This window comes from Pituophis catenifer, unplaced genomic scaffold (assembly GCF_029215685.1).
Source record: "Pituophis catenifer annectens isolate HBS135680 unplaced genomic scaffold, rPitCat1.0.hap2 SCAF_1, whole genome shotgun sequence".
Taxonomy (NCBI): Eukaryota; Metazoa; Chordata; class Lepidosauria; order Squamata; family Colubridae; genus Pituophis; species Pituophis catenifer.
The window spans coordinates 243,402,628-243,416,652 of record NW_027256881.1 but is presented as its reverse complement, the minus strand read 5'-3'; the positions used below and the strand labels follow the sequence as shown (position 1 = coordinate 243,416,652).

At 38.9% G+C, this 14,025-nt stretch overlaps 1 protein-coding gene across 2 annotated transcripts in view; it reads right to left on the bottom strand.

The window, feature by feature from the left end:
- Window positions 1-12,765: 12,765 nt before the first annotated feature.
- The window catches only part of RASSF7 (Ras association domain family member 7), a 56,915-nt gene continuing 55,655 nt past the window's right edge, over window positions 12,766-14,025 (bottom strand). For both annotated transcript variants that reach the window (XM_070957377.1, XM_070957378.1), the window contains one exon: window positions 12,766-12,945. In XM_070957377.1, coding sequence (XP_070813478.1) covers window positions 12,914-12,945 — 32 coding nt within the window. In that variant the 3' untranslated portion in view covers window positions 12,766-12,913. The remainder of the gene's footprint in view (window positions 12,946-14,025) is intronic.

Here is a 14,025-nt window from a genome sequence, read left to right as displayed (position 1 = left end):
CCTTCCATCCTTCCAAGGTCAGTAAAATGAGGAGCCAGATTGTTGGGGGTGATATGCTGACTTTGTGAACTGAATAACGAGGGCTGTAAGTCACTGTGGTATATAATCTAAGTGCTATTGCTATTGTGGGATTCAAAATTGTACATCGCTACAAAGTCAAGTTTGGAGCAGCAAGAAGTTTTGCTTCATAAGTGACTAAACACTGATCCTTAAAGGCTGGAGTTGGTCATTCCAAGGGAATGGCAGAAACCTCACGAGGAACAAAATAGTCAATGTCCCAAGGGTGCTTTTTCTAAAAGGCAACTAGACGTTCTTGTTTTTTTTTCCTTTGAAAACAATTTTCTTCTCCTGAAGATGCTTCTTGGCTGAGAAGCAAAATGTTTTCAAAGGAAAAAAATAAATAAAAATAAATTCCAATTACTTTTCTTGGAAAAAGTACCTTTGGGAGAACTATGACTTGGATGATTGGAAATCTCCATAGACAAAACAGTCAATGGAAAATCCATAACCAAATTTTAGATATTTTTGAACAAGGACAGTAGCAACCAAGGCTCTCAAAGCATCCTATTGACCATGAATGATAAGGTCTGGAGTGTCTAGTGGGCCACAGGTTACTTTTTAGCAGTCAGTGACATAAAGATTTCAGTAGCTTGCCAAAGACTGGTATCCAAGGCTTACAGAAGCTTCGACTCCCAAGTAAGGCTCTCACTGGGTGCTTGGCAGAAGACAGTGACAATTGAAAAATAGCATTCATCTTGGCAGGAAAAAGAGTGCATAATAAGGCCCAGTGACTTTAGGCTATGAAATGAAGGAGTCAAGTATTTGGAGTACTTTGGTAGGCTTCATCAGGTTTTAAAAATGTAAAAGTAAAGGACTGACCTCTGATTCATGAACATTTCGAACCTGAGAAGTAATAAAAAAAAAATTCTACCAGCAATCTAAAGAAAGAAGCTAATAGATAAGCCTTATGGTAAGCAAAGGTTTAGGCTATCTAGGGTACTGTAGATACTAGATACTGTCAACACCCTTCTTCCCCCATCCAAATTATCATTTTTAATCTTTGTAATTTAAAATCAGTTTCCTCTGGGTGCACAGCTAGTAAGGAACAAGATGCTCCATTATCAAGCACTTACTTGTAATCTTTATCCACAGATTGTGCTAAGATAAGGCTCATCTCTATCAAGAATGTTCAATAGGCAAGTTTTCAGCTTTTAAAACAACTTCATAAGCGGGTTCCTTCCCTTCCCACATATTCATCTGGCACAGTGTTGTGTGGTTCTTGCTGGCAGCTGCTATATTGAAGCCATAATTAGATGGAATTGGTCCCTGGCCTTAAGCTCTGGTAGTCTTTTTTTTTTAAATAAAAAAAACATGGCCTGGAAACAAAGTCATAGTTCTGTATGATGGTAATTCAACAGAAATCAATTTTTCGGTCTCAAAAATGCAAGGATAAGGCAATTTAAATTTGTAGAAACACTTGGTGAAATCTTTGTGCAAACTCAAAGAATTAAATTTGTTGAGCATGAGACGTGAAAACAACTAGAAAATCTCAGGAAGTTATAAAACACAGCATGTAAAGTATTGCAAAAGTCCTGAAAAAAGAGGGGGAAGCATGTCAGCTGCCAAAATTTTGGGTGAAGAGCATTGTGTCATCCCCCCCCCTTCATTCTCCTCCTCCTTCATTTGTTCTGATCTTCAACCATGTAACAAGCAGGCAAGAAGATAGACATGGTGAGAGTATGGAGAGGGAAGCCAAGGTGAAGCTGAGGGAAATGGGAGAAACATTTCAAAAAGTGAAGAATAGATGGCAGAAAATCTGAACAACAGAAACCTCTTAACTTTCTTCTAACATGCACTCAACTTACACAAGTCACAATGCACAAAATATACACAAGACTCTTACACACCAGAATGAATGGTGGATGCAGATGTGGCCAGATCCTGCATTCACTTTCCAAACACTATTTTATTACTACAGAGATTTAGCTTTTAATGGGACAGACTTGCATAATGTTTAAATTTCCTCTCTGCACAGATCTACCCCGTCAAATGCTTACCAAGAGAAAATACTGACACATTCTTTCTATCACCATTAACACTGACAATGTAGCATCTCACCACCCCCCTCAAAGAAACTCTCCACTTCCCTGCTTGTTCTTGCATACAATCTGTCAATCTGTCTTCAGCCAGGAGGAAAAGATGCTTAATCCTGGTGTACAGGTGGGAAGGTTCATGTGAAATTCAATCAAACCATTCAACAGGGAGACAGGTAAACAAAAACTAAAAAATATTGTTCTATTATTTACATACTAAATAAACTAAAGGCTGATTATGCTGATTGTAATGGCGTGGTGGTAGTATTTGTCTAGGTTCTATTAGCTTGGATGGTTTCAAATTACAATCTTGCAACAATCTTAATCTTTCCAATTGGCATATTATTCTGCCCTGAGCAATATTTAGAAGGAAAGAAATTACAAATGTCAGTGGCAAATTAATTCACACACACACACACACACACACACACACACACACACACACCCCTGCTATGGCTTTAAGATCTTTTTTTTATTTTTAGCACTAAGCTGTGCATGCTTAAAAGCCTTTCACATTTTGCATCATGAGTTTCAAAAGCACTCTGAACAATGTTGTGAGTTTTTTTGTTCCTCGTTTGATTTTCTGGTATTTCTGTGAATACTCAAATAGGGTTAACTTTGGTTCTTGGCTAAATTACAAGAACCAAAATTAACACAGTCTCAAGAAGGCGGCCTTGAGACAGTGTTACAATCGATTTCTGGATTGCAGGGATAAATATCATCTGAAAGTTGTGTCCAGCATTTTTATTTCTTTTTTAATTCTTCTCACCAAAAAAACTTTCAGAAGTTTCATTGTCAAGTTAAAAGTTCCCCATTTTGATCAATTTTATTTACCATATTTATCTATAAATCTCTGCCAGTTTCTGTTTAGCTTTGTTTCTTTATTATTAAACCAGGAGTTTTCCACCTTCTCCAACTTGCAAGACTTTTACTATACAAGGTTGGTGTATGATTCTCAGAGGGAACAGCTCAGCTGCTACTGTGGCAGCGCTGTCCGCTTTCAATTGTGCTAGCTTTTCATGTTGTTTTTGTGATCTCAAGAGTTGTAGTCTAGTTGATTTTCTCTCAAAGCAGGGAGACCCTGAGGCTTACCCCCACCCAACCATGTCCATAACACTATTCCTTGAACCTTTGATCTGTCCAACTACAGCTGATCACAACTCCTTCTCCAATGGGAGAAGGGCATCTGCATAACAAAAGACTTGAAGGCTACAGGTCATCCTCTTCCCTTTGGAAGTAGATAGGCATGGCAGATCAAGGGAAAGGGCAATAGGCATGTCCAGCCATGGCTGACTGTAGGGGGAGGTGCTCATCTCCATTTGTCCAAAGACATTTCTGTGGTCATGTGGATGTGGACATTTCTGTGGTCATGACACCATGCTGAAGTGCAGAGAACGTTGTTGCCTTCTCACTGAAGTGGTACCTATTTATCTATTTGCATTTGCAGGTTTTCAGACTGCTGGAGGGGCTGGAGTTGGGGCAAGTAACAAGAGCTCATCCTATCTCACGGTGTTCAGGTCTCAAACCCAGCTGTCAGCTTTCTAGCTGACAAGCTCCGCATGTTATGTCAAGGACTATCTGTAATATAATCAGTGAATTGTTTTTATGGACAGTTTTTGGCAGTTTGCGAAAATTGAAAGCAATTTAATGTCACCAACAAATCAGAAAGTTTTTATGTTCACAAATCTTAGTTTTTTTCAGGCTATGAGTAAAATCTATAGTATTTGATACAAGAATTTCATATTCTATATTGTAAACGAAGTAGGAACACATCAGCAACATCCCATGAAAATATATGTATATTTACTGTGCAAATAACATGATTATGTAATGAGGCCATAGCATGTGAAACAAATATGCAATGGCATTTGAGTGATGTCATGCATGTGCTGTGGATTAAGGCCCCTTCCACCAAATTATCATGGTTTATATCATTCTTCATGTGCTAATTGCTGCAAGTTTGATAAAAATCAGGTAAGTGTAGGATGAATTTTTTAAAAAATTAAGACGATTTGTTTTGAAAAATGTAGTCAGTAGAAATACATTAATCTCTAACTTTATAGCATTTTCTATTTTTCTATTCCTTGTTTAGGACAAAGCCTTTAAATACATTATTAATTTCTCGGGATCAGAAAGAAATGGTAATTGTCCTGATAACTAAAGAATCTAATGCATGTTCAGTTAATATCAATTGCGCTTTGAATTCCTACTATTATTACTTGTTTTAACCAAAAAAAGTATCAAAATTATGTGCTTTAACTGGTCCAGGGAAGCAAAAGATGCCCTTCTAACATTTATTTATTTATTTATTTTTCAGATTTCTATACCGCCCTTCTCCTTTCAGACTCAGGGCGATGAACAGCCAAAATAAAACATTTGTACACAAAAGTTAAAATCAATTAAAAATAATTAAATAAAGTTTGGCCCATAATTTAAAACATTTCAATTAAAATCAATATCAAATTTTAAAAACCAACCATAAAATCAGGACAGCCTGGCTAACTGAAAAAAATAGGTTTTTAGGGCCCGACGAAAAGTCCGGAGGTCTGGGATCACTCGTATCTCTGGGGGGAAATTGTTCCAGAGGGTAGGTGCCACCACAGAGAAGGCTCTCCCCCTGGGGGTTGCCAGCCGGCATTGTCTGGCCGACGGCACCCTGAGGAGGCCCTCTCTGTGGGAGCGAACTGGCCGGTGGGAGGCAATTGGTGGCAGAAGGCGGTCCCGTAAGTACCCCGGCCCTAAGCCTTGGAGCGCTTTAAAGGTGATCACCAACACCTTGAAGCGCACCCGGAAGTCCACGGAAGCCAATGCAGCTCGCGCAGGAGAGGAGTCACGTGGGAGCGCCCCGTCACTCCCATAATCCCCCGCACGGCCGCATTCTGCACCAGTTGGAGCCTCTGGGTTCACCCCAAGGGGAGCCCCATGTAGAGAGTGTTACAATAGTCCAGACGAGAAGTGACGAGTGCTTGAGTGACCGTGTGTAGGGAGTCCCGATCCAGAAAGGGGCACAACTGGCGTATCAGGCGGACCTGATAGAAAGCCCCCCTGGCCACGGCCGTCATATGCTCTTCTAAAGACAGCCGTGCATCCAGGAGGACGCCCAGGTTGCGGGCCCTTTCTGTGGGGGCCAATGATTCGCCCCCAATAACCAGTGATGACGCCAGCTGGCTATACCGGGATGCCGGCAGCCACAGCCACTTGGTCTTGGAAGGGTTGAGTCGAAGCCTGTTTCTCCCCATCCAGACCCGCACAGCCTCCAGGCACTGGGACATCTCTTCCAAGGCATCGTTGGGATGGTCTGGGGTGGAGATGTACAGCTGAGTATCATCAGCGTACTGATGGAACTCCACCCCAAAACCACGGATGATCTCACCCAGCGGCTTCACATAAATGTTGAACAGGAGGGGCGAGAGGACTGACCCTTGTGGCACCCCACAAACAAGGCACCTCGGGGTCGACCGCTGCCCACCTATCAACACAGATTGCGACTGGTTGGAGAGATAGGAGGAGAACCACTGCAAGACGATGCCCCCCACTCCCAGTCCATTATTAGGGTTAGATGGGAAAATTGGCATAATTATTTTAAGGAGACACATCTTTATGTTTTTTTTAACCTGTTTGCGCAATTAAAGGAATTACATTGAAATTCAATTAAGTTTTAGCTGGCCTCACCCTGTTTTCTTAATGGTTATACCTCACAACAGCAATTTTGTGGAAGTGCTGCTGACAGTGCAAATACACCCACATGCACCAACAGCTTACTTGCTTTTGTAGTACACTATATCTGGTATGAGTGGAGGACCCCCAAGGGTTACCTCTTAACATGGTAAAATAATTCAGTAATTCTGATGACTCTGGGGGTAAATGGGCAATACAGATAGTTCTCGACTTACCACCATTCATTTAATGAACATTCCAAGTTATAACAGCACTGAAAAAAGTGACTTTTGATCATTTATCACACTTATAGTTGTTGCAGCATCCCCATGGTCACGTGATCAAAATTTGGATGCTTGGCAACCGGTTCGTATTTATGACAATTGCAGCGTCCTTGGTTTGTGACCCCTTTGGTGACCTTCTGACAAGTGAAGACAATGGGAAAGCCAGATTCACTTTACAACCATTTACTAACTTAACAACTGCAGTGATTCACTTAATTATGCGGCAAGAAAGGTTGTAAAATTTACTTAACTGTCTTGCTTATTGACCAAAACTTTGGAACGATTGTGGCCGTAAGACAAGGACTACCTGTAATATTTTCTGTATTTTCCCCCTTCCCATTTTTTAAAGTGAATAAATCATTCAGTAAAAGTTTGCCTGGAAGCAATGCTAGAGAAAAATTTACTCGCTTTCTAAACCACTTTTAATTTTGTGTCAGGTGTCTCTTTATTTGTCCTCAATGCAAAGCTATAAAGTCTGAGTATTGTCTTTTCTCATAAAGGAGTTGCTCTGTTGATTAATGATGAATTTACTGAGCTATCAACTAATAATCCAGTTTACCCCCATCCCACACAATGGTCTGGTAAGTACCGGCTGAATCACTCACTGATCATGCTGGGTAAAGGGCAGTCTGGATGAGTGCTTTTGTTTGTTTGCTCAAGCAACATGCAATGATTAGAGCTTCCTTGTTGGCAAAAACCCAGATGATACATGCAGCTCCACTGTTTCAGGGTTCAGTGGAATGTACAGTATGCTTAATTGTTGCAAATATTGTGTGGGAAGTTAATAAAAGATAAGGCAAGGTTTGCTAAAACAGTTCTTAAAAATATGCAAGTCGGTAAGTTTCCTGTTGTAATGATCTACTATTAAATAAACACTCTTGCTGTTCTTCCATTTCTTTCACATTTTGGGGGTTTTTTGATGGAGGACACCTGCCTTCTTCATCTGCAAATATGCTAAACCAAATATGAACCTACATGTTTTGATTAGCTAATTTATAGGTGGTAAATGAAGTGGCTGAATCAACATAACCTGGTTAATAAAATGAAAATTTAGTGTAGCATTGACATACTGCCACTGCATCCCCCACCACTGGATTATTTTGTCCTGGTTTGTTCATAAACATCAAGTCACCGTTGGCATTTTTAAGAAATACAGTATTAGCCCAAGCTGATGTTCACCAGAAAATTGTGACAAGATATTTTGAGATGTTTTCGCGTTCATCTTTCATCTTTTTTAGATTTTGATTTTGAAAAACAAAATGGAAACTAGCATGTTGCAAAGCAAAACACCAAGCTGGACTCACTACTGCTGCTAAATGGACTCACAGAGCAGGGGTGGGTTCTACTTACCTTTACTACTGGTTCGTAACAGGGCCGCGCATGCGCAGAAGCATTCTGATGACGTCGGGGTCAGTGGGCGGAGCCTCCCGCCAGTTTTACTACCCGTTCTATAGAACCGGTGCGAACCGGGGGCAACCCACCACGGTCACAGAGGCTGTAAGCAGCCAGCCCTTCATCAATTTAATCTGTTGCAGTTAACAGACCTTCTGGAAGCATCCAATATGTTCACCTCAGGAGAAACTCTTTGGTTGTATTTCAAAGGTGCTTTTTCAAGAGGCAACTGGACTTTCTTGTTTTTCTTTGAAGACGTTTTGCTTCTCATTCAAGAAGCTTCTTCAGCTCTTGGTTGCATCTCACTTCCAGAAAGGGAGGGAAGTCAAGGCCAGGCAATGTTGCTGCTTCATCATCATTGTGGATTTGTGGTACTAGCCTCCCTTTAGAATTAAGGCCTGCCCCTATTTGTTACAAACCTCTGGGGGCTCTTTGAAGAGCACTGGTGGCTAATGAGCTCTCACCATCTTTAATTTTTACCAATAGTATCAATCACTCTATACTGTGGATGTTTTACCTGCTGATTGTTAGAGTCTCTAATCAGTAAAATAAATAACTATCTTTCAATGCCTCTGAGTCTCATGTAGATTCCAAAAACAAAAGTGCAGGGTGGCTGCAGCCTAATACTTTCCCTTCTAACATAGAATTTGTGACCGGACATCCCTATTATGGCAAATGTTGTGTCCATAATACTAGTGTGGTGGTTTTAAGAAAATGTTAACATTTGGTTTTCAGGTCCCGTTAAGCGTCATAAAAATCTGTAATTTTCCTCCAGGTTGTCTTTTTATGCACTTTTTAAAGGTTAGGAACAAGTGTCATTAAGTCAAACTGGGATTGCATTTTCTTAAGTGTTTACAATGCAGAGGATATTTATTGGTTAGCTGGAAGTGACCAGTGTGGTTTAATTGCTGTAGCGGTGTGTGTGTGTTTTATTGCTCATGAACCCTGGATTGTTTGTCCCAGGTCTAGTTTCTCTAATGGTGGCAGGCAGGCAGGATATAAGAGAGGATAAAAACTTGCTTCATTCTACAAAGGGTGATTGATCTTTTTGCAGAAACAGAGAGACATGATTAGATTACTTTTAAAAGGAGCCTGCAGAGATGATTAACTTTGCTTGTGAAAAAAGGCACGTAATGTGCTCCACAAAGAGATGGCTACTGTCACAGGACTGTACAACCGTTTACTGGGAATACAATGAAAAACAGTCTGTTTTACTAGACTGAACCCATTTGATATCTCAGTCTCTCTCTTAACATTATAAAGTTAAGTGCAACTTGCCTTTCTCATTCAGTTTTCCCAGTAGAAATCACATGGATCTGATAGGTAGTTCCTGAAAAGGGATATTCAGCCAGGAACCCAAGAAGCAAGAGTGCCTCTGAGAGTATGCAGGCTGCATGCCTCCATTCTGAACAGCCACAACTATTCCCATCATACCAGAATGTTTTTCACAGTAAGGAATCTATGGATGACAATTTGAAGGAATATAAAGCAGATCAATGTGTGTGTGTGTGAGAGAGAAAGAGAGAGAGACAGACAGACATGGAGAGGGAGAGGGAGATAGATTTTATAGTATCTAATACCACTAGATGGCACCCACTGGCAATTTTTAAAGATTTAGCCAAACTGTCACAAGATTTTGGCCATGTAATTATATTTTTTTTGAATTTTTTCTCCTTGCTTGCAAATTTTGCTGACCTCTTTTATAAAGGAACATATGTTTGGCTTATGATGAAATCAATGATTATTTCTTGTATTGTAATCTAATCCAACTTCCCAAGTTTTTAAATGCAACTCCAATATATTTCTTTTTAAAAGGGGAGAGGAGAGCCATTCCTCACAGCACAGTATGTAGACAGGCATACTGTATCCCATCCTTGATCCCATCTTCCTAAAAGATTGGCTGAATGATGTATGCAACCTGTAGGTAACCACCAGAATACTTTGGCTAAGACTGCTAGCTTTGTGCACCTCTGAGGGCTGGGGGGAAAAAAATGTTGAACAGCAATATAAAATTGGTGCATGCTTAAAAGCTTCTTATTCCCGCTGCTTGAATGCAATGAATACAGGTGGTCCTCAACTTAAAACAGTTTATTTAGTGACTGTTCAAAGTTAAAATGGTGCTGAAAAAAGTGACTTATGACCATTTTTCACCTTTGGAGCATCCCCATGGTCATATGATCAAAATTCAGATGCTTGGCAGCTGGTTCATACTTGTGGTGTCCCAAGGTCACATGCTCACCTTTTGCAACCTTTTGACAAGCAAAGTCAATGGGGAAGCCAGATTCACTTAACAACCGTGTTACTAACTTGCAGAACTGCAGTGATTCACTTAACAGCTGGGGCAAGAAATGTTGTAAAATGGAGCAAATTTCATTTAACAACTTAACTGAAATTTTGGGCTCATTTGTGATCATAAGTCGAGGACTACTTACATTATCTACTTCAAATGTGTTGTTTGATATGGGCAATGCTACAAATGAGAGTTCTCCAAGTTCACTGCAATCCCTATCTTGGCCTGGTGCAATTTGGATCTACATCTCTTATCTAAAATGAGATTCTTGTTGGGAAATATTCCAGGCCTGCAGCCATTTGTATGACTAGAGAGGATCTCTCTAGATTAGAACCACCTGCAAGTACAGAATGTAGAAAACTTTCCATTGCAGCAAATGTACAACAGAGGATGGCAGTCGTGTTCTTCGCAATCCTTGCTACAAATTAAAAGAGACAACTTTACAAACACTTTCCAATATTTTATTACAATCTCAATCCAGAAAATATCATTAGTTCATGAGATATATACATTCTTACATGGAACGCTCTCCCCCCACTTTTTAAGCAGGTGAATCATATTTCATATACATGATATACATCAAACATTGAAAAATAAATTCGGGGATTCCAAGGCTATTTGTGTTCCCCCCGACAGTCCCCCAGGCTTTCATGCATACATTTGCTTTTCTTGGTCATACATCATCCGTGAGCAACAAATACATACAAACCCTCCCAAATGTACTGGCCAAGTGGAGAGATCGGCAAGAAATGCTACCAGGAATTACTTTCTTAGTTCAGTAATCTGCAGTTATTAAGAGTCTGTGCTGCCCATTTCAAAACATGGCGTTAACTTTGTCTACTATCAGTGAGACACAATTAGGTTACACAGAACACAGCTCAGTAAAATGTCAGGGTTTTTAGTTGGTTCCATTAATGCATCTCCCCTGTGCTACTGTCATAATGCTGTTTAGTATTTAGAAGTAAACTGATTTTGCAAGTTAAGATGGTAGCAAAATGTTAATTACTGAGTTAAGTGCAATAATGTCATTTTTTCCCATTCTAATCGTGTTCCAGACTTCATTTAAAAGTGGTAACACAAACACCACTTGCCTTTAAAAATGTAAGCACTTAAAGGAAAAAGAAAATCTAGGGTTTTTTTCTTTAAAAAAAAAACTTGTCGAAAGTTTTTTAACTTAAAAAAAAATCGGCTCATTTTTACTGAATGAGTGTCAGTTTATAGAAAGTATTCAATGATAAGTTCTGAATTGTACAAAAATGGCACACAAGTTTGGAAACAAAGAATGGTTTGATTCTCTGTCCAAAACTGATTGTTAGCCTACCTGGGAAGAGCACTTTTAAAAAATATTAAGGATTTCCCCCCCTTGGGTAACTACCTCAAAAATGGTTGTACTGGCACAGATGGTATATCTGGAGAATAATCTGGCTCGTTTAGTGTTCCACTAAAGATCACTTTAGCTGTTCCACAGATTAATCAAAGTTCAACATATCCACATCAGTATTCATATAGCTTCTGTGTCTATTCTGAGTGGCCAAAAACAACCAACAAAGGAAGAAGCTATTGAAAGCAGCCAGAAAGTAATAATCAGAGGACAACATATGTAATTTTGGGCAGTGGCCATCTCAGATTTGTTCGGGCATGCACGTGGCCTCTTTCTTTTCCTTACACTATGTCCAACGGCAACACAAATTGTATTATAAAGCTAAGTTGCTCCTGGGAATGAAAGGGAAGGGTATGTTTTCCTTGCTTTTTGTTGCTTCTTTCAGACTTCTCCTGCCTCGTGTCCTTTGAAATCCTCAAATCAGGTTCCAATACATAGTGAATTAAATACATAGTGAATTAAATGGAGCCAAATTAGCTGCAGCTAGTCAGAGGAACAGAGGTAGCAATATTGGTTCTCTATCCTTAAATCAAAGTAAGTATCTTATTAACAAGAAATACCTTTCAAATGCTATTCAGGCTTTTGCCAAAAGACTGATTGGGGATAGACAAGCTTCACATTTCAGGATGGACTGCAATTCCCATCCATCTCCTATTTTTTGTCATGGTAGCAGTTGAGGAGACTTATAGTCCAAAACACCTGAAAAGTTCCGAATTGCTCATCCTCTGTGGAGACCATAATGTACTGCACCATCTCTGCATTGGCCATTCTCTTGTGCAACTCAGAACAATTAACCAACCCAGCAGAAGCTGCTCTGAAAAGAAGAAAGACCCACAGACAAATCCAAGAGTCAGTTGCTCTTAATTTGAAGACAGTTCTTCTTGTGACTGGCTTCCGTTGGAACACATTTATTTCCCACTGTATGCAAGTACCAAGAATTCGTTCACTTGGAAAATTTTATTTTTATATCTTGGGTTTTAGATAGTCTAGATTCCAGAATTATTATGTGAGAAGAGAATACACATTTTTATGCTGAAGCAATTTATATGCAAAATTACATCATACAACACTGGATGACAAAATACTTGGCATGAGACACAAATGGCAAGACAGGACTAAGCACCTTGATCCTATCTTTTATCAGATCTGAAGTTTTTTTTTAAATATATAAAAGTGTGACTCAGGATCAACCACACCGTAAAAGGCATCTGTGGATGGTCACAAAAACTTCTGTCCCAGAGCAGTATTTCATGTTTTTATATTCTTATCAGGAGTGGAATAATTTCTCTCTCATCAAATTTAAAATAAAAAACAAAAAAAACCCTGTTTACTTTACGAAATATAATCATTATCCAACAAAAAAAAAATCATCATCCATAAGAAATGCTCCAGTGCATTGATAGAGTTCAGTAAAGAAATCCGTTTGGTAATGCACACCTCCTTTGTTGGGCAGCTGAATGGATCTAGAGATTTGCTGTTTTCTGCCTTGAACAGTTCTCCAACACAGCTGATTCTTCAGTTCTCCAAGGCAATTGCTATTCAGTCCAAAGCATTGTCTATAGAATGGAGTCTTATATACATTTTCAACAAAACTGTTCCAGTTTTTTTCATTTGAAATTATAACAGGCACATTAAAAAAAAAATACAAGCAGTCTGCTTCCTCCAAAGATCTTTTTTTACTTAAAAAAAAAAAGCCTGTAAAAATATTCTGCACAACCATCTATATCCATCTAAGAAGGGAAATATACATGTGTAAGAGTTTTATCTGTATATCTGTTATATTTGCAAAACTATCAGTCCTCCTCGGCTGGCCTTTTTACCTCCAGATGCTCTGCTTTGCTGATACAACTGCAAGACACAAAAAAATAAACGAAGCGATCCCATTATTAAAATTGAATGTCTGAGAAACAAAAGGATGATATGTCATTCCATGCAACTGCAGATTTAATGAAAAATAGTGATACTCTTTATGAGGATTCCTTCAGAAATAAACTCCAGATTTGGAAGTTGTCACATAGTTTAATGATATTTTAAATATATACATACAGTATTTCCGACTAGCACATATGTGTGAGGGGAACCTTTACCTTTACTTACATATTTTAAATATGCAGAAAGTAACTCTTGTTTAGCAACACTTTCTATCTACTGCAAGCCGAAATTGGGATTTCATTATTATGGGCTCCTGGACTTAAAAACAACCTCGAGATTCAACATCCTCCAGCAAAAGAAAAACAGTTTGAGGAAATTAATTTGATTTAACAAAGTAGAACCAAAAGAAAGAGAGAAATACGGAAGACCTGACTTTTTTAACCTCTTCTTTCTAGGATCATGGTTGAGGGATATACTCAAAGCATTCTAATGAAGGTTCCTGGGATTAAAAATACGATAGCAGAATAATTATTGCAGATTTAAATAAAAGGGCCTTGCACAGGAGAAATAAACAGTACAATATCAGTTTATAGTAATATATTCTCAAAGCATCAGAGACAATTTCACCAATTAAGACGAATTAGGTTTTCCAAGATTAAAATCTGGAGTTTGAGCCTGAACCCTGCTCTGAGTTTATCTAACTCAATGTCATGGAGTAGGAGGTTTTTTTGAGAAGTTACCTTTTTCAGTTGGAACGATTATTCACTATGAACCAGACTGTTTAAAATTATGGTAACTTTCCTTCGAAGTACAACTAGCATTTTTAAAATCAGTGGAATATATTTCCTGAGATGTTTAAACTGTTTTTAAGGACTTTGAATTAAATCCCTTCCTTTCATTTCCTATTCTTTCATTACTTGTTTTTTAAAAAGCACTTCAGAAAACATATACAGGCAATCCTTGACTTACAACCATTCGCTTAGTGACCATTTGAAGTTATGATGGTACTGAAAAAAATGATTTATGACTGTTTTTCACACAACCATTGTGGCATCC